Source organism: Aedes aegypti, chromosome 2 (genome assembly GCF_002204515.2).
Source record: "Aedes aegypti strain LVP_AGWG chromosome 2, AaegL5.0 Primary Assembly, whole genome shotgun sequence".
NCBI lineage: Eukaryota > Metazoa > Arthropoda > Insecta > Diptera > Culicidae > Aedes > Aedes aegypti.
In genome coordinates, this window is record NC_035108.1 from 63,798,371 (window position 1) to 63,818,980 (window position 20,610).

General features: G+C 37.5%; 1 protein-coding gene across 16 annotated transcripts in view; it reads right to left on the reverse strand.

The window, feature by feature from the left end:
- Positions 1-20,610, reverse strand: part of LOC5566335 (titin) — a 446,003-nt gene that overhangs the window by 141,298 nt on the left and 284,095 nt on the right. For 15 of the 16 annotated variants that reach the window (XM_021841039.1, XM_021841049.1, XM_021841034.1 and 12 more), the window contains 2 exons: positions 8,681-8,872; positions 7,484-8,618 (listed from right to left, as the gene is read on the reverse strand). In XM_021841039.1, coding sequence (XP_021696731.1) covers positions 7,484-8,618; positions 8,681-8,872 — 1,327 coding nt within the window. The remainder of the gene's footprint in view (positions 1-7,483; positions 8,619-8,680; positions 8,873-20,610) is intronic. The other variant, XM_021841035.1, reaches the window with a different exon arrangement.

Below are 20,610 nucleotides of genomic sequence, written 5' to 3' on the forward strand. Positions count from 1 at the left end.
AAGGGCTAATCATACGATACGTTCTGAAGGTGCGGAGCAAGCAGCATCAGGATAGGACCCCGATACGGATAACGGAACATCTGTTCCTGAACCAAAGAAAGTGTGTTGTAACAAATCATGACTCCATTGGACTGAGTGAGGGCTACCTATTGGAACAACTTTCAGACCAGGGGGTTAGAAAGGTGATAAGAATTACGTGACGAACACAGGATGGCAAACGAGAAAACATTACGACCATAATTCTCACGATGAGGAGAAGCGTCATTCCTGAACACGTGGATTTTGAATGGTCCCGATGTAAAACCCGAAAGTATTAGCCTTCTCCTACGCTGTGTTTCCGCTCTTGGGAATATGGTCACACGGGAAAGCGCTGCACGAGTCCTCATCGAATATGTGGACGTTGCTGCAAAATCCACCCTGAGGATCAAGAACAGTGGTTCTCAACCTTTTTGGAGCCGCGACCCCCTTTGAGCCTTTACAAACGTCTCGCGGATCCTTAAATATGGATATCGTTGAAATCAATGTTTATGGAAATACCTTATCTCTCAAAATAAATTACCCTTTCTGTCGTCATGCGATTGACCATCGCAACACGCTTTGTCTAAACCAGTGGATTATGCAAGTCAAGTGTACCTCGGATTTTGAAATTATAGACCAAATACTGAACTCTAGCTAAAAAAAATCCGAGGTACATTCGATTTGCATAATCTGCTGGTTTGGACATAGCGTGCACCACAAGCGCCACGTTGTTGCTGAGAACGAAGAGCGATGATTTCTCAACTGTGTTGCACAAAATACACAATGGTGATATTGAAGTGTTATTTGATGTCCTGGGCAGGCATTCCTAAAAATCATGTCTGTAATCCACAACAGATCTTAAGAAATACAAGAATCCTGCGATGATCCTTTGAAGGAGTCCACTAAGATCTGAGTCAAGAATCTACCTAGTATGTTTTCCAATAATACAACAAGGAGCTTCCATAAAGGATTTTGACAAAATTCAATAATTCATGCAGAGCAAGTCACATTTATGTACGGTTCAGAATAAAGTAAAGAACTTTGGCATTTCCCGGATCCACATTGACGAGAGGAATATTCTCGACAGAATTGTCTGAAACTTAGTAATTAGAAGCGCTTGAAAACAACAAATATTGTGACCAAATATGAGCTCAGCAGTTCAAAAAAACCTTGCCGAAGTGAATCAGAAGTTCAAACTCACTCACACACAATCCTAATTCCGCTAATAAATCTTCAACAATATTCCCAGAAGTTAATTGCAGATTTTGTGAGTTCCTTAGAAGCCAACTATCTTTCGTTGGGAGAATTGTCAAAAAAAGAGTCATGAAATTTCCGAAAACCTTGGATATCTTCAGTAGGCTGGCAAAATCTACCAAGCATTAAGTCACAAATATTCCAGAAGTTTTCTATGGATACCTCCAAGAATTATCATTGTTTTTTTTTAATTTTAAAGATGTCACTGGATAGAATTTAAATGGATGTTGAGTATTTATAGCTGACATGCAATCTCCAACTGACATAAAAAAAAACCCAAAATTTAAAAACACTTCACAGAACAAAAATTTGCAATTCGGTTATAATTAGAGGGTCTTGTCCCGGGAATCCCGAGATCTAAAAAATCCCGAATCCCGGAATATTTTCGAAAGTCCCGGGATTTCCCGAAATTGCATGTTGAATTAGAAAATACTGTTGTAATATTTCCAAATGATGGCACAGAACAAGCTGCATGTTTTTACAATGACTGTTAATACAGAAATGTATTTTAGTTATTGCATTTAGCTTACTCAATTGTGTTTTTTTTGAGTTACGTAATGTTCAAGTTACTCTACGGTTTGTTCAATTTGCCAATAAATTCTTTAATGCTTGAATAATTCATCATTTTAAAATTTTATTGACGCCATTTTATCTTTCCGGACCCGTTTTAGTTTGCCCGGTGTACCTTACAATTTTCCAGGATGAATAAAACTTTTCATGTAACAGGTCTGCCTATGCAATTGTTTACATCGGTGGAGGACCGGTGCTAACACGAGGCTATCATTCTCATAGAAGAACTGTCAAAGAGCTATACCTTATACATCACGATTGATTTTCGTTTCAAATTAACTATAATAAATGCCCGTGGACTTAAACTGGAGATAGGTAAAATATTGTTGAATGAAATCTAAGACAGCATTGTTTTTGTCTATAATAATTCAACCTAACCTTCGAAAACAGGTTCGGGTATTGTAAAACTGCTCCATAAGCCTAAACAAAGCTTCAATACGCGCTCTGATCGTTCCATAATCGTTATGGAAGCATTTGATTTTCGCCCCGGGATCCCGGGAAATCCCGGGATTTTTTGAAATAAAATCCCGAATCCCGGGATTTTTTCGAGTCCGGGAAACAAGACCCTCTAGTTATAATGTTCTCTTGAGTCCAAATTGGATTCAAGAGTTTTCACATTTATTCACCAATTAAGAGAAACGACACTTTCTCTCAATGGCTTCGCGGACCCCCTGAGGACTCTTCACGCCCCCCTAGGGGTCCGCGGACCACCGGTTGAGAACCCCTGATCAAGAATCTGCCGGTGCTGAAGGCAATTCGGCTGATGCAATGCCGAAGCCGAGATATCACTGTACTGAAACACAGCCATTCAGCAAATAGAGTGGATATGGACCTATCGTATCCACATGCTCATAGAGAGTACGAATTTTGGCAAAGAGCCTGTCGAAGCAGCGGCACATTTTCAGGAGTCGTTAATGCCAGCAAAGATTCTGAAATCCTGGGACTCAAGGATACCATCAGAAAGCCGCAAACAGATGCCTATATGCTTTACAGAACCACAATGTTCGCATCGAAACCGCAAAAGAGAATGGTACCATAGGGGACCTCATAAAACAGGTTTCTGCACTCAACAAGACGGTTAAGAACCTAAAAGATACATTGGTAGCTAAAGGCAGACATATTGCTCGGCAAAATCGGCAGAATCAACTAACTCGATGAATGATAGCCCTTGAGCCACTGAACAACAACATTGCCGAAGACGCCATCTTTCTAAGTAGTCAGGCTCCTGGGATATTCGCAAAACCAAGCGTGTTGTACAAAGTACAACGCGCGACTACTCGTTACAAAAATTCGCGCGACAACCGAAAGGTTAACCCTTCTACCGGTAGTTAAAAGGCAGGTAAAAGAGAAACTGCTGGTAGAGGGGTTAATAAACAAAAACTATTTTCTGAGGAGGAATACTTTCCTCAAAATCAAGTAAGAAGTATACCGAACAATTTTTCTTACTTCAGAAACAAAGATCTTGTCAAAATACAAAAAAAAATGTTCTGCTGGTCGTGGGGAATGGGGGGGGAGAGAAACTATCACCAACAATTTGCCAAAGAAATTCCCAGATGTTTAATTGTAAGATCATCCCAAACCATGTATTCGAGATTTAGAAGATCTCCTGATGTATCGTCAAAGATTTCACCAAAGTCCTCGAAGCTCTCCAATACTTGTATTCCAAAGAGAGGTTAGCATCCACCAAGCGTCACCACTGGAGGATACTTTAAATGTTTCAAAAACTTGCATATGGGCTAGGGCCAACTAACGAAAGAATTCGTTTGAGTTTTTTTCAAGTAACTTTACTAAAATACATCAAGAATCTTCTCAGAAATCTGTTTCTTAAGTCATAAATCTTATAAAAAAAATCTGCTAAGAAAAAACCGTCAATTATTTGAGCGGAAACAGTGAATTTCTTGAACTTGTCAAAATATGCCAGGATTTTACCATGGATACCTCCTGGAACAATGCGATTGAGGTCGTACTGGAAAAATAATGAAGCAATGCAGGTAAGGTAAAGGCTTGCAATCTCTTATTGACAGAATGGCTTTGCAAATATGCATTTGATCAACATTTGCGCAATAGAAAAAAAAAAAACACCAAAAAATCGAAATAAAGTTTAAACCTTTCTTGCATAGTAATCTAATTAAGACTTTCCTTACCTTTGTTCATCAACCAAGAAAGCAACAATCATTAACAATTTATTCGCGGACTCCCTGATATGTCACCGCGGCCCCCTAGCGGTTCGTGGACCACCGGTTGGGAAACCCTGTTACATAGTATTGGACAATACATTTGCAACTTTTTCGATTTTCCATACAAAATTGTCAATTTTGGAGGCTTAGATCTAAGTTGTTCATAGACAGATTTGAAAGAAATTTTCACAGCATTTCAGACATAACTTGATTTTCTACATTTTCCCAATAACAAGTTCAGAAGCAATTTAAATAATTTATGTAAATAAAAAAATGTAGTTTTTTGATATCTTCACCAAAGTTGTAGATTTGGAAAAGATGAACAAATTTGTTGAAGACAGTTTTTGTGTAGCTTTTTTCTGTACTCAGATAATTTGCCTATGAATTTTCGTCAAAATTTCACTTTAGTCCAACCGTTATTTCTTTTGAACACATTATTGAAAAAAAAAAAATGTTGAAAAATACATGCTAAAATCAAGTTATGTCTGACGTGCTATTTCACTGCGAAGTACGTTTTTGTCTCCAGCATCAAAATACCTCTATTTACTTAATTAAGGGTTGCTGACTCTATTGTCGTTTACAGAAATATCATAGCACGTCTAGTTTTTGAGATATTGATTGTTGAAAATGCAAAAAAAATGACTATTTCAGCTAACTTGCATGTAACGCTTGTAAGGCAATTTATTTGCATAATTTGCCATACAATTCAAACTTTATGAATATAACCAGTGCCGGATTTGGGCTTCGGTGGGCCCGGGTCTGAACTCTTGAGGGGGGCCCTTGGTACAAAATGAGTGGAGAATACTAAGTAATATGGAAATGAAATATTCGGAAAAATTCAAAACAAATTTAAATACTACACGAATTTTACTATAATCACATCACTTCGTGAATGTTACGTAAAATAAATCATATGTATCAAATAATTGAAAAGTCTTACACAATAGATGCTAAGATTGAATTTCAACTGAATCATTCTTAATCAAATTAAAAATGTTCCTTTTCCAATCAAGCCAATATGATTATCGAGATTTGGATAACAATAATAAAAATGAACTAATATTTTTTCAATTTAATTTAATGAACTTGCGTGTCATTTGTCATTGAAGAAATAAGCGAAACGATTAGCTTTGGTATTATATCGCGAAGTAATTTCTGATTCCCTACCTTTATTGTTAGAAAAAAAAGATCATATCGTGACTCGATTAAACTATAATCTTTGAAATACTCAATTTGTTTTGCGTAACGGTAAAACAACAAACAATTATCAAGGGTTGTTTCAATCAGAAATTAAACTAGTCTTTGAGTACAAGGAGCAATTGCTTTCAGAAAAATACATGAGCATCACTCGCGGTGTAATAACAACTTCCAGAACTAGCTACATAAGCTTTCTTCATGGCTCATGTTTTAGTTCCTTACTTTATAATTACTGTTCGAGATATTGACAACAGTTTAGAAAAACTATGCTCGCTTAGACATCCTGCAGATGGTGCTATAGTTTCTGTAAATAGCTCTCGAGCAGAAATAACCTTGATATTTTATCCACTGGGGCCAGTAATTTAGGGATCGGTTTAAATATAGTTGTATTTAAATTCTGTAGCGTTCAGTCAAAACTAAGGTCACTTTTAAACTTTTAGTAAAAATTGCAATATTTAAATAAAACCATGAAAATAATAATGCAAAATTAAAAAAAAACAGACACAAATGGAAAAGAGTATCAGTAAAATATGGAAACATCAAATTTCTGGTAGAATTTCGATGTGTTTGATAAGTTGGTAGTTTTAGTACTCTGACAGTAGAATCAAGAAAATGTATGCATTACCGAGTATCTTCGATTTTACAGGATCATTCCAGAACATAGAGCACTGTAATTTAATCTAAAAGGCTGTTACTTGCTTTATATTAACCCGAGAAGATTTTCAAATTTTTTGATGGTTTTCATTGGATCACGGTTTTTTTCCCTGCCTTGTTTCTGAAAGCAGTCTCGATGAGATTATCAAACAAAACATTAATGTTGCGAGTATTCAATCTACGAAGAATGCCGTATCTACGCTAACGCTAACCTGGATGGTTTTTATTGCCGAATAGAAGGATTTTCATTAAAACTGAAAAATACAGATGAAAATCGTATGAAATTTAATGCTAACAATAAAACGATATCTCCGATGTATTTTAAATTATAGATCATTAATGTAAAGAATAATTCATCTTTCACTTTTTTTCAGTTCTCGGGGGGCCCCCTCAATCGGGGGGCCCGGGGCATTAACTCCATCGGCACCCCTCCAAATCCGGGCATGTGTATAACAATACTTATCATCAAAGTTTGTAATATTTTTGAAGCGGAAAAATTATTTCTTGATGGTTTAGAAAAGTTATTTTGCCATATAAGACAAACGAAGAATTTTGTATGGAGGCTGCAAACATGTGGAAAAAGATCGGTTTAATCTGAATTTAATCGTAAAATTTCAACCAAAATATATTTAAAACGAAAGTTTAAGTCCTCTTTTGCATGCTTGGTGGAAAAGATCACTAAAAAGTTTGATAAAATATACTTCAAATTTTAGGTGAACTTAAAAACAACCAATGTTTTATACGACTTTGGCGACCTGTAGCTAAAAAATTGAGACGTGCTGGGAAATTTCTGAGAACAGCATTAGATTCAGCAACCCCAAATCAGACACATGATTTGATCCCTGAGACACGCAAAAGTGTCATTTTTGCTGCGCTGTGTTTCATTCAAATCGGTCCATAGATAATTGAGATTTAGCCAGCCAAAGTTGATCATTTTGTATGGAAAATCCAAAAAGTTGCAAATTTTTTGTCCATTATATATCAATTGTTCAACTTGTAAGAATAAAAATATAAAAGCCTTTAAAAATAGTAACAGATTAAGATTCTGACAGTAAGAAATACTTAATTTTTGAAGTTATTGCAATGAGTTTTCCTCAATATTTGAGAAACATATAGAAAATTATATTTTTAACGGAAATTTAAGCAAAACGTTTTACCTCGAAAAAACGAAGGTCACAGTTATACATCTCAAAGATAGTGGACAGAATTTAACGTACCTCTTAGGAATGACCTCACCATTTCTTCTCGCCCTAAATTATCACGGAAACAAGCTTCACCGTTTGGTGCTACTACTTTGTGAACACTACAGCACACTAAACACCTCACCAGATTCATAGATACAACCGAAGATCGATCGATCAATCAACAGCTGATCCCATTCGAACACTGAAGCGACCCAAAAGTTGCTTGTTTAGCTTCGCACGCAACCGTGATTCTGTGTGTGCATGACATTGAAATTCAACCATTTTGGCAATCTACCCAGATTAAAGTCGGACACCGTCGCCTCCCGGTAGGTTGTTAAACAACATCAAATCAAGCAAACTAACAAATCAATCGTTGATTAATACAGCGAAAAACGTAAAGATCGTGTGAGTTTGAATAGGTGTACGTACGCTCGACGGCCAACTGGGCCGTGGTTTCATCGGAACCGCACTCGTTACTCGCCCGACAAACGTAGCGAGCTTGATCTTCGAGGAATACCTGCTCGAAGGCGAGTGACGTCTCGCCCGAACTCGGATCGTACACGATCCGATAGTCGGGCGAACCGTCGATGCAAGTGTCGTTTTTGAACCAGTGAACTTCCGTGGGTTGGGGATTACCTGTGACCGTGCAGCGATACTGGAAGGGTTGTCCTTCAGTGGCCGTGCCGTTTTCCAGTTTTTGCGAGAAAACCGGAGGCACTCCCTGAGGCTTCGGGGGTTGGGGTAGTTCGGTTACGGTCAGACGAGCCGGCGAATCGGCGATTCCGGCGTCGTTGATCGCTCGGCAAAGGTACTCGGCCGAGTCAGCGGTGACGGTTTCGTCGATCGTCAAGCTGCACAGACCATTGTCGAAGGAAGTTTTGTAGTCTGGGTTGTTCTGGATGCTGATGCCGTCTTTGAACCACTCGATCGTCGGTGTCGGGTGGCCGAAGATGACGCACTGTAGTTGTGCACGTTGGCCCTCTTGGACGGAAACGTCCGAGAGAGGCTGAGGAACCGATAGGGATGGAGGTGGCTCGACAGCGGTCACAATCTCGTGGACTTGCTCGTGGTGCGACTCCTCAACGGTTTGGATGACCAGGGGTGCTTGGGGTTCTTGCAGGTATTGAGCCTCGTCAACGGTTTGGACTTCAAAGGACTGTTGCTGCGGGAGGCCGTTGTGAGTTGTGGTGGTTGTGGTCGTAGTGATTTCATGGAAACCATTTTGGCGATTTTCTTTTAGTAGCTGCTGTTGTTTCTGCTGCTCAAGCAGCTGTTGTTCGGTGAGTTCTTTGGCGCGATCGCTCAGATCGTTTTTGATTTTGTAGAATGATTGGAACAGTTTCAAGTTGTCGTTGTACAGCGAAACAGTGCTGTCGTGACCATAAAGCTGAGAGGATAGCGAAGAAATTTGCTTCAGCGTGTCAAGCTGCTGAGTCTCGTATGCTTTCAGAATGTTGTCGATTTGCTGAACCAGATCATTGGCGATGTCTGGGTTGTTCAGGATCAACAACTTGTTGTTGGCGTTGATCAGATCGGCGTTCAGATTGCGGTAGTTATTCTCCACCTAAAATACAACAAGTTCGTGAGTATATCTGGTATATGGTGTAACATTAGGACCAAGCTTACCATCGAGATCAATTCGTAGTACTGGATGGCAATGGTGGTCAACTTCCTGTACTCCTGAATCGTGTTGAACAGCTCCGCCCACTCGTTACGGATTTTGGTCGCTTCTGTAAGGACATACTGGGCCGTTTCCGGATACTGAGAACTCAAGCTCTGTGATGAAGCGACGAATGTTTCGATTTTTGTTTCCAGATCCTGAAATTCAACGCATGACTCGAATTAATTACATTCCCTTGACATACGCCTGCGGAATTAAACATACAACTCAACAAATGCCAACAACCACTTTGCATCTTTTTTAAAAATAAATCAAATCATGTTGAAACGCAAACGAATGCGCAAGAATGATTATAATTTTAATTGCCCATGACGGGTACACAGCTCTGCGATCTGGCATCCCGTCTCGGTCGTGTTAGGCGTCAGAAGAAGTGCATGGTGGTACAGAATAAATATGAAAAGTAAAATAAGATGATCAAGTGCAGTGAGTATGAGTTGATTGCTTTCTGTGTGATGAATATATTTTGACACGACAGGATTTAGATAGATGGGTCGATATTGGGTATCACCATGATTGCTGGTAATAACTCTTTCATGTACTTTCATGTACTACAATCTTATCCATGATGCATGATGCGGCTAAATGCTTGGTAATACTAACCGCACGGCCACGAAGCCCACAATTGCAATAGAAATATTCGATTTTACCGGGAAATTCAGCATCTCAAGTGAACGTCTAACAATTCTTATATTATAGGAAATTAACATTTCATTAAACATTTTATTTGCCGATCATGAGTTTTATAGCACACAATTCAAAATCACTCAATCAGTGAATAGATAAACAATAAGAGCGAATTTCAAAAATACAATCCAATTCTCCTAAATAAACATTCTGCTTGAACATCGGTTCAAAGTGTCTTATGACAGTTTTGAGAGTTATTTCTAGTTTTGGCAGTTTCTGGAAATTTATTTCCAAAACATTTCTTGAAACAAGTTGAAGGAATTTTTCGAGATTTATAGAAGAATCCTTCAATACTTCTCCAGCATTGCCTCATTCAATGTTTTAAACTTTTTTGCTTAAATACTTGTTGGAATTTTTCGAATAAACAGATAAACAAGAAATACCTGATTGAAGCCAGGATTTATCTTTCGCTTGGTAATACCTTTTGGAAATTTCGGTGGCATTTCTTCTGTGGTTTTCCAGAACGCTAGCAAACATTTCAGTTATTTTTATTGTTTTCATGTTTCATTAAACAAATTTTTCAGGGATCATCTCTTGAACCTTCTGATATAGAACTTGCTTCGAACATTTTTAAGAGTCAAAGGTTATTTCAGAAATTTCTCAAAGAAACTTCCAAAGAGCTGCCACACAATGCTTATAAGGTTCATAAAACAATAAGACCTGAAAAAACTCGTTCAAGGTTGTTTTTTGAAAATCTACCAGTCATAACTTTCGGATTATTTACAAAATTTCTCCAACTATCACTACAGGAAATTTCACCAGCGGTTTTTAAGTTATTTCGTCAGCAATATATCGAGGGTTTTCCCTACGAAATCTTCAAGAAGTTACAAACAGGCTTATTCTGGAGTTCCCCATGACAAGGATTTAAACTTTTATAAAATTCTCGAATCCTACTCTTCTGCGGAGCTTTATTTTCAAGAATTCTCCATTTTTTACATTTGATCGGAACTGTATCACCGTTCACCGTATCACAGAAACAAATTATGGACAGAATAACTCGTTCGATGCGTGTCTCCTAGTATTTAACGTCGCGCGGTTCATCACCGTCAGAACCACCACGCTGCTGTTGTGAGCGAAAAGCGAGCTTTTTTCACCAGTGTTGTACAAAATACAACAGCGCTACGACTGAAGTGTTAATCCGCTAGATGGCGCAAGTAAATGTTTTTAATTTTCAATTTCTCGAGATCGTGATTAGCTAGAAGGTTAGTGTATTCGATAAAGCTGTTCAACAAATCAAGGGCGAACCGATAGAGACAAACCTGATTGGGAATTTATCCGCTTGATGGCGTTTATAGCTAAGTTTCTTCCATATTCTATATCTAGTAGATCAAGGGCAGTAACAAATCTTGTTTGAAACGTCTTACTGAAAACACATCGCGCTGGAAAATTTTCTTCAATTGCTTTAATTTCGTATCTTGATGAGCTAGGAGCCATCTGGCCGTAACTAACTAATTGGGAATTCATTTGTCTAGTAATAAATTCTTTGCATTATTTTGTATCTCGAGATCCTGATAAACTAGTCTTTGGAAAAGTTGATCAACAGATCAAAAGCTATGAAGCAACTTTGTAAACTTCCTCGTCCTAAGAGACTTATGCTCCAGAAGATTAGTGTCTTCGGAAAAATTGTTCAATAGACCAAGGGCCGTGTGGGGTGGAAAACTGAACATTTATTTATCTACTAGAATGAGTTAGCAACAAATTTATCCAATCATACGCATCTTAAAATTTTGAATAGCAAAAAATCTCGAATTTTAACCAAACAGTTCAGAGCGTCAATATATGCCTGATAATGATATAACTGATTCAAATTTTGTTCCCTAGATGTCACTAATGACATATTCAAACAACTTATCTACTTCGGGAAAATGATAACATAGAAGGTTATTGTTTTCGGCAAATAATGTTAGATAGTTTAAATATGATAGTGTCAAATAAGGTATATCTTTTTCTTGTTTAGTTGCACTGCCGTATTTTTTTAGGAATATTCCTATCCCAAGATCCTCATTGGCTAGACTGTATGTGTTTAGGCAATTTTTCAAACGACATAAATTTTCCTTATAGCGAGCTTATTAATTCAAATTTTGTATGCCTGGCAATTTTTAATTGAGCGTAAATCAAACATATTTTTTTCTGTTCCAATAAAAGAATTAGATGTATAATTAAGCACCCTACAGGTGCCCGGACACTTTTTGTTTTTTGGTAATATTTCAAAATCTACAATAGTTTTACCGTTAATTTTTGTACAGCATAAAAAAATTACATTAATTTAAGTAAAAACTCACATGAGAACAAAAAAAATCTTTACAATTCGTTTTTATGGTGGATTACTTTATGTACCAAGAATGGTGTGTACTGAAATGAGTCCTTTATGGCCGGACACAATAATTTTCACCATCAAAGTATACACCACACCCACAGAAAGTCCAAGGGGTGCTTCGTATGTCAGCACATGCCTTGTGTGTTCAATCTTTGCATGATGTACAGCGTATAAAGCATATTAGCGAGTTCATAGATCAGTTCCCTAAACTCCTTCTTGATCCGCGCCATAGATCGATTCGCCATATGTCATCTTTCATGTTGCATTAGCGATTGCTCGTATTCAGATGAAAATGTCTTCGGGAATTCAACGCGTTTATAGTTCTTCACAATTTCTTTGTCAGCTAGAAGGTTGAAGTGTGCTCTTTGGTACAGTCAACTCTCCCTTACTTGATCTCCGTATCTCAATATCTAGTTAGAGAACCATAGTCCCTTGAATCGCATATTTGCACTGGTTTAGTATTCTGTAACACGATATCTCGCTAACTCGATGGTCACTTCATTATCGAGTTATGGAGAGATGACTGTACATCATATCTTGTGGCTACTTCTCATGCGATCATTTTTCTTGGAAGCGTTATGTTTAAAGACTTTATAAGGCCTCCAAGGACCGAAAGTTTTGTTATTTATGCTTTATTTTTGTTTTTTGTACCCTAAGTTTATGAAAAAATCTAATTATAGATTAGATCCCAGTCATAAGGTTAACATTTTCACTGTCCGGTCATAGAGGACAAGAGGTGTCCGGCCGTAAGGGACTCACAATGGTTTACAAAAAAGATTGCTTTTCTTTGAAATTCTACATTTTCTAATAAATTTTGATTGCAATTGATGCAAAACTTACTGAAATCAACGTGCGGAGACAATTCAGCTTAAATTATAAGAAACATTTGTAGCCACACTTGTATGAAATTTCAACGTTTCGCATTTTTTGGTAGATTGTATCAGAGTGAAACTTTTAAAAGCTACTGTTTGTTTACATTTGGACATGAAAACATGATAGTTTGTATACATTGCAAAAATGTGTTTTGGTATAATCCTGGAATACTAAAATCTAGATATCATTATTCGTTTTTGGAAAATTCAAATTGTCCGGCCATAGAGGACTTCCCCCTAAGTGTTATAAACGAGGGTTCCGATGCTCTTCAAGTTGAGCATATTTTATGTTAGTGCAATTTGAATAGAAGTAAATGCCATTGTACTAACATATTATGTCATTGATAACTAAACTTTTTGGAATTTGTTTGAGTTATGAGGTATTTAAACCTTTATGAGTCGAAGTTCATTTACTCGATATGGACAACATTTTTTATAGAAAAAGTATGAAAAGTTAATTCAATGACTAATTGAAATGCAATGGGTTTGCTGTATCGCTTGATTCGATAGTCAATGCGTAGGGCATTGACATGTAAGCACAAAAATTACTAAAAGTGAAATGTTTTTTTTTTTTGCAATATTCGTCTAATAAATTATTTTAAAAACCTTAACAATATTTTCGAAAAAGTGTTCATTACCGGTTGTGTTGATTTGTTGAACAACTTTGTCAAAGACACCTACCTTCTAGCTTATACGGATCTCGAGGTACAGAAAGTTTAAGACAATTTGTCATAGCACCACCTAGCGGATACGTTCGTTATCAAATTTGTCGCTGCCATATAGCCCTTAAAATGCTACACAACTTTGTCGAAGACATCAACTTTCTAGCTCATCAGAGTCTTAATATACATTTAATAATATATTAAAGAAAATGTATTACAAACACTACTTGATGAGCAGCTTTGCAGAAGCTAGTTAGCTTATCACGATCTCGTGATACAGAAAATTGAAGGGATTTTGTTACTAACACCACATAGCGGATTAATTCCCAATTAGATTTGTTACTGCCAGATAACCCTTGATCTGCCCCACAACTTTGCCGAAGGCACCAGCCTCCTAGCTCATCAAGATCTTGAGATATCCGTTGAATGAACGATTTGACCAATTATGGTACCCCAACACCATACTTCCAAGTAAACTAGAAGAGTTTTTGGGGAAATTCTGAAAATTTCGATATAATCCATCGAGAAACAAAAAAGTTTTGCACATTTTAGTGTGTTTTTCAGCACGTGAAAAGTATGTTGGGTGGATGAATATTAAAATTAAGAGGTGCATCAAATCGGCTTAGTTCCTAAACACTAAAAGACTGAGAAAATCAAAACTAAGCACAATCGTAACAAAAAATCCGTAAACACGAATTGACAGTTGTATATTTCTACTACAAATTTGCTTAATTGAATATATTATTTCAAAAAATTATGTCTATGTTTATATAAATTCAAAAATTGATTTTGGGATTAATTTGTTCTACACCGAAATTTAAATTCGAGCTGCGATGACAATTATAGGTCATCTGACGGCCTAGCAGCCCCCCAACTTAAAGTATAATTAAATAACCATTGAAAGATCTTTTATTCCTTGCCAACTAATTACATATTAAATAACCTCTAATGTGCTTCTGCGACCCGAATAGTAGTGGCTGTAAACACGCAGCTACTCAGCAAGACCATATTAATGATTTGAATCTAATTAGTAAAAAATATATTCGAGTTGGACATTTTCTCAGCTTTCGAGGGCATATAGAGTATCTTCGTTCTAGGCATGCAGTAGTGAAAACGCTCTTTTGCTTAAATTTTGCTTTATTGCAACTAACCAGGCAATGAACATGCCCTATATCAACTGCAGCGATTTGCACTACACAGGATGTCCAGGGCCCGATCTATCTGACAAGCCAATCGAGCCCTCTGTCACCATAGAAGATGGTGTCTCCATCATGTCGATAGCCTGCAACTAACTGCCAATGTTCGCAAGACCGACGTAAGCGCTATCACGTTTTCAACATATTTTCGTTATTGGAATGACAACTAACGGATGCTTTAAGTTTTTTCCCAAGCAGGTATCTAGATTATGGTTAGAACATACGCCATATCGATATCAGAGCTACTTGGGCACTTCCATGATTCACTTTGGCTTGGAGGGTTTTTCTAGGCCGGATTGTCTAAAACCAGGCCAAACATTAACTCAGTAGCATTCGAAAAACCCCACTGCCGAAGTGAATCAAAAGTGCCGAGAATAGGATCCGGCTCTCTATTTGTAATCAGACGCAGGGCTGCAGAACGATGAGTCGACAACTAGGAAGGAGCGTCCAACACAGCTCTGGTCCTCACAAGTTTCTACCTCACGCTTCCACGGATCAAACGATGACAAAGACCGCCAGCTAAGGGTTGCGTACTTAGCTGGTAGTGCAGCCTGTTGTCCTTCTGACATCAGCTTGATTGAGGAGGTACGCCTCGAGACGTTCACAATGTAATACGGCTCGAACAGCGTCTGGATCTGCGGCTGAGAGCGAAATGGTGTATCGCACACAGCTAAATCCAAGGTGGTAGCCCCATCAGCGCGATCGTCCTAGTGTTAGTTGGGACGTTTAACAGAAGCGACACGATAATCCGACCCGGAACAATCGGCATAGACCACGCGACAAAAAAAGAATTACGATTGGAACCTTGGAACATGGAGTTGCAAGTCACTTGGTTTCGCAAGCTACGACAGGTTAATCTATGACGAACTACATCCCACATCGAGCGGCTACGATCTACCTGGCTCGACGTTGACCAACTCGCGTCGAAGCCGAACGCCGCGGCTCAACATCGAGCAACACCTGCAGCAGTTGGAACTGGCCCTACCAATGAAAGAGCAGTTTGGCACCGCCACTTTTGAAGATGGCTGAAGGCACAACCGCTGCAGCAGCACTAGGTTCAGCGGCTCCGAATCAGAGAAACGACTGGTACGACGACGAATGCGAGCAGCTGAAAAATGAGAAAAATGCAGCCTGGGCGAGAATGCTGCAACACCGCACGAGAGCGAACGAGGCACGATATAAACAGGCAAGGAACATACAAAACTCGATATTCCGGAGAAAGAAGCGCCAGTATGAAGAACAAGATAGCGAAGCGATGGAAGAGCTGTTCCGCGCTGAAGACACACATAAGTTTTACGAGAAGCTGAACCGTTCGCTTGAAGGCATTGTGCCATAAGCCGACTGCAGAGACTGTCACGGAACTCTTCTCATGAACGAACGTGAGGTGGTCGAAAGGTGGCGAAAAGGACATTAATGGTGATGTGGCCAGAAGCAAGGGTGGCAAAGAAACAACTTTGTGAGCACTCGCGAAGGACGAAAGACATCAGCCTCCAGATCTCAAAAAGGTAGAAAACAACAAAGACGCTGGAGTGGACCAACTACCGAGCGAGCTGCTAAAATATGGTGGTGATGCACTGGCATGAGCGCTGCACTGGGTTATTTCCAAGATTCAGGAGGAGGAAGTATTACCGGAGGAGTGGATGGAAGGTGAGGGATTCCACGGAGGCATGCAAGTCGATTCTGATCGACCATTTCAAAAATATCTGAAACTTTGCACAGTTTTTCAGTTCCATCTAAATCGTCATTTTCCGATATCAAATCTTCAAGTTGAGTCACGACTAACTTTTCAAAAGGGTGTATGTGAAAATGGTTCAAAAATATTCAAAAAGCTGCACAGCAAAAACGGTTCGTTCGATTGTTAGACAACTAAAGAAACAAAGTTAGACAACTAAATAAAGATTCCAAAAAAAAATACACACAGTAAAATTTTTTTTTTTTTTTGCATTAAAAAACATCATTTTTGTCACAAAAACTCAAACATCTCAAAACCCTATCGGAATACCAACGTGGTAAGCCAATAAACAAAAAAGTTATGACATTTCAAATATTTCACAAATTTGACACTTAGTGAAATTTTTTTTTTCATTGTTAATTTTTTTTAGGACCGCAGTTTGTTGCTGAATTTTTTGTTAAGGGTACCACATGAGGTTAACAAGTTGTTTTCATGATATTTTATTTAATTATTCATAACTATTATAGCATCTATTAGAAAGAGTTAGACGCGATCCAGTGTTGTGATCTAAAGTCTTGATAGTGTCATATTTTTTATTGTACGTAACTGAAGAAAAATTCTCTCAATAGTGTTGAAACCTTTTGATAAAAGATACCTATAAGAAATCTAATATTGAAGACAAAAGCTACAAAAAAAGTTTTCTATACAGGTATACGACTAGTTTACCTGCAAAAAGTTTACCTCGTAGAGAACAAGGCGGGTCTATACCCAGGTGATCTAGTATACGTAAAGCAGGTCGGTTTTCTCGGCGCTGGTTTTCTCCACAAAGTTAAAATCTGATTTCACCTGGGTCTATACCCCGCCTTGGTAGAGAATAGACTTTGTTAATCATATTTGGGAGTAACTTCAACAACATCAAAAACATGATAGGTACATACCATGAACATACTCACGAAAAAGCTAAAAATATACTACCACTATGGTTATAAAAGATTTAATTGTAAAATTTTTCTTCTGTCAAGCAAACGACACCAAACTAGTCAGTAAAAACTTAAAAGTGATTTTGTTTATTAAAATCTAACGAGCAACATGAGTAGTCGCTTTCTCAAATGTTGCAGGCCGTTTGCAGAAAAAAAGTGTTCGAAAGAGCTACGAAATCTCACCGAAAGCACCATAGATAAACTGGAAGCGGCTGGTTATGCTCCAATGTCTACATTGAATACAAATTTACGCATTTGTACGTCCTGCCGTTTAAACGTTGACAAACGGGCAATCTGTACATCATCGGTGGATCAGGTTGCAGGAAGTTCGAAAACCACAACAACTGAGGAATTACTAGATGCACCGACAACAACTGAGGAGTTACCAGAAGTACCAAGTGCAGATAGTCTTGCCACGGTACCATCAGCGACATCTGTTTCAACAAATCAATCAGAAGATGAGTGCATCCAGAAGGTCAACATCGAACGCTTCAACAAAGGGATAGCTGGAATAAAAGTGACTCCGATTAAATGGACGAAGATGGGTTACGTCAATTATCCCGAGAAAAAATACCGTGAAATCAACGAAGCTGTACGAAGAAACCTCTTCAGGACCTGAGGATGTGGAAAATACAGACTACGATGAGGTAATTATGAATATGAAGGAAAGGTTCTCGAATCTAGCCACGACAAGGAAAGAAAAATTATTGATTTTGTCGATGCTGCCAAGCTCGTGGTCTATTCAAGACGCCATTGATGAGTTCAAAACCAATAGAAATACAGCAAAAGAGGCAAAACAATTCAAAAATAACTGTCTTGCAACCAAAAATGCTAGGTCGAGTACTTCATTAACAGATGAGACAAAAGAAAAAATAATTCAATATTTTGAAGACGATGAAGTAAGTAGAGCTATGCCTGGCCAAAAAGATTATGTATCTGTAAAAAAAGATGGAAAGCGTCAAGCAATCCAAAAACGATTAATGATGACTACTTTGAAAGAAGCGTATACACGCTTCAAGGAAATTAACGAAAATATTAAGGTAGGTTTTTCCTCATTTGCAAGCCTTCGTCCAAGGCAATGCAAGCTTCTATCCAATTCAGGAACACATAATGTTTGTGTGTGCACAACACACGAAAATATTAACCTAATCTTACATAGTTTGAAAAGAATCAATTTATCAAAGGATATTAAAATGTTAACTGGTAGTCTTTTGTGTGAAAATACAACATCAAATTGCTATCTACGATCTTGTTCGGATTGTCCAGATTCTTCATCATTGGAAAATACTTTATTCGCTGAGTTTGAAGAAAATTATATTGATCAGTTATCATTTGAGCAATGGGTGACCACGGATAGGTGTGACCTAGAAACTATTGTAAAACCTGTAGATGAGTTTGAGTCATTTTTTTGCTTGAAATTAGAAAGTTTAATTCCTCACGACTTTATTAAAACAGAGCAATCCCGCTTTTTAAAAAATACGAAAAATACATTACAAGATGGTGAATTTTTAGTCATTTGTGATTTTTCTGAAAACTATAGCTTTGTATTGCAAGATGAAGTGCAGTCCCATCACTGGAACGTACAACAAGCTACAATTCATCCATTCGTTATTTATTTCAATGGAAGTACGCAAATTGAACATTTTAGTTTTATTGTAATTTCCGAAGATTTAAGACACGACTCAGTATCTGTAAATATGTTCATTGCCAAAATGATTAACTTTTTACGCGTTGATAAGGATAAAGAAATCAGAAAGATATATTTCATGTCTGATGGAGCAGCATCGCAGTACAAAAACCGTAAGAATTTTTCGAGCCTATGTCAATTTAAATCAAAGTACGGAATTGATGCAGAATGGCATTTCTTTGCTACGTCACATGGCAAAGGTCCTTGTGATGCTATTGGAGGAACCATGAAGCGCATGGCCACAAGAGCAAGTTTAGCCAAAGAACGTGAGCATCCAATTAAAACTGCAAAAGAACTATTTGATTGGGCGAATCGCAGAAAAGAAGAAGATTTAACAAAATTATCATTTTGTTTTACTACTACTGAAGAGTACGAATTAACGGCATCAGAGCTCAGCGAGCAATATAATAACGCGAAAACGATCCAAGGAACCCAAAAATTTCACTGTCTCATTCCATTGTCAGAAAATAAAATTAAAGCAAAACTATACTCGAACTGTACTGATAATGATGCAAAAGTGTTCGATATTGTAAAAAATTGAATAACAATAAATAAATAAATAAGTATTAATAAAATGTTTTCATGATCTCATAACGCATACCCAAATCCAAAACTTTAAAAGTTTATATATAACATTTAGAAACTCATCGATCATACTCTAAAAAAATATCCTGGTAAAAAAAAAATATTTTCGTGTAATCTGTTAATTCATTTTAATTTATTCATATATACATATACATATAATATTTATACATATACATAATATTTATACATATAATATACATAATACTAATGAATACATGAAAACGACTTGTTTAATTCACGCAAGGCCCTTAACAATAAAATCAGCAACAAACTGCGGTTCCCGTAATAATTTACACCGAAAATTTTTTTTTTCTACTAAATGTGAAAATTGTGACATGTTTGAAATGTCATAACTTTTTTATTTATTGGTTTACCATCACCAAATTTTTATGTTAGATAGCTAATATAATGGACCGTTTTCCCGATTTTCCCGTTGGTATTCCGATAGGGTTTTGAGATATTTGAGTTTTTGTGTCAAAAATTATGTTTTTTAATGCAAAAAAAAATTTTTTTTACTGTGTGTATTTTTTTTGGAATCTTTATTTAGTTGTCTAACAATCGAACGAACCGTTTTTGCTGTGCAGCTTTTTGAATATTTTTGAACCATTTTCACATACACCCTTTTGAAAAGTTAGTCGTGGCTCAACTTGAAGATTTGATATCGGAAAATGACGATTTAGATGGAACTGGAAAACTGTGCAAAGTTTCAGCTCAATAGAAAAAAATGAATTAAAAAATTTACCAAATTTTGGTGCTGTTGCTTGGAATCACTCAGGTGTCGTGTGTCCCATCTACAAAAAAGGAGACAAGCTGGATTGCGCCAGCTATCGTGCGTTCAGAAATTCGATCGCCGCCTACTAGCTAGGGAGCCGGATCCTATTCTTGGCAGATTTGATTCACTTCGGCAGTGGGGTTTTTTGAAAGATACTGAGCTCATATTTGGTCACAATATGCGTCATTTTGAAGTGCTTCTTATTGCAATGTTTCAGACGATTCGGCCGAGAAAAAAACTGATGTGGAAGTCTTCCTATGAACAGAACCGACGTGCAACTTTGGTTTGAACCTTGCAACTTGTGTTGAATCGTAAACGCGCTTTTTCTCTGTACCAGTGTATCAAACCGAACCCGGTACATGTGTACTTCGGTTCAAACTTAGGTTCAAATAATAGCACAAAGCAGACACACAGAGAACTGTTGAAATCCATGCGAATAAATTTCTAC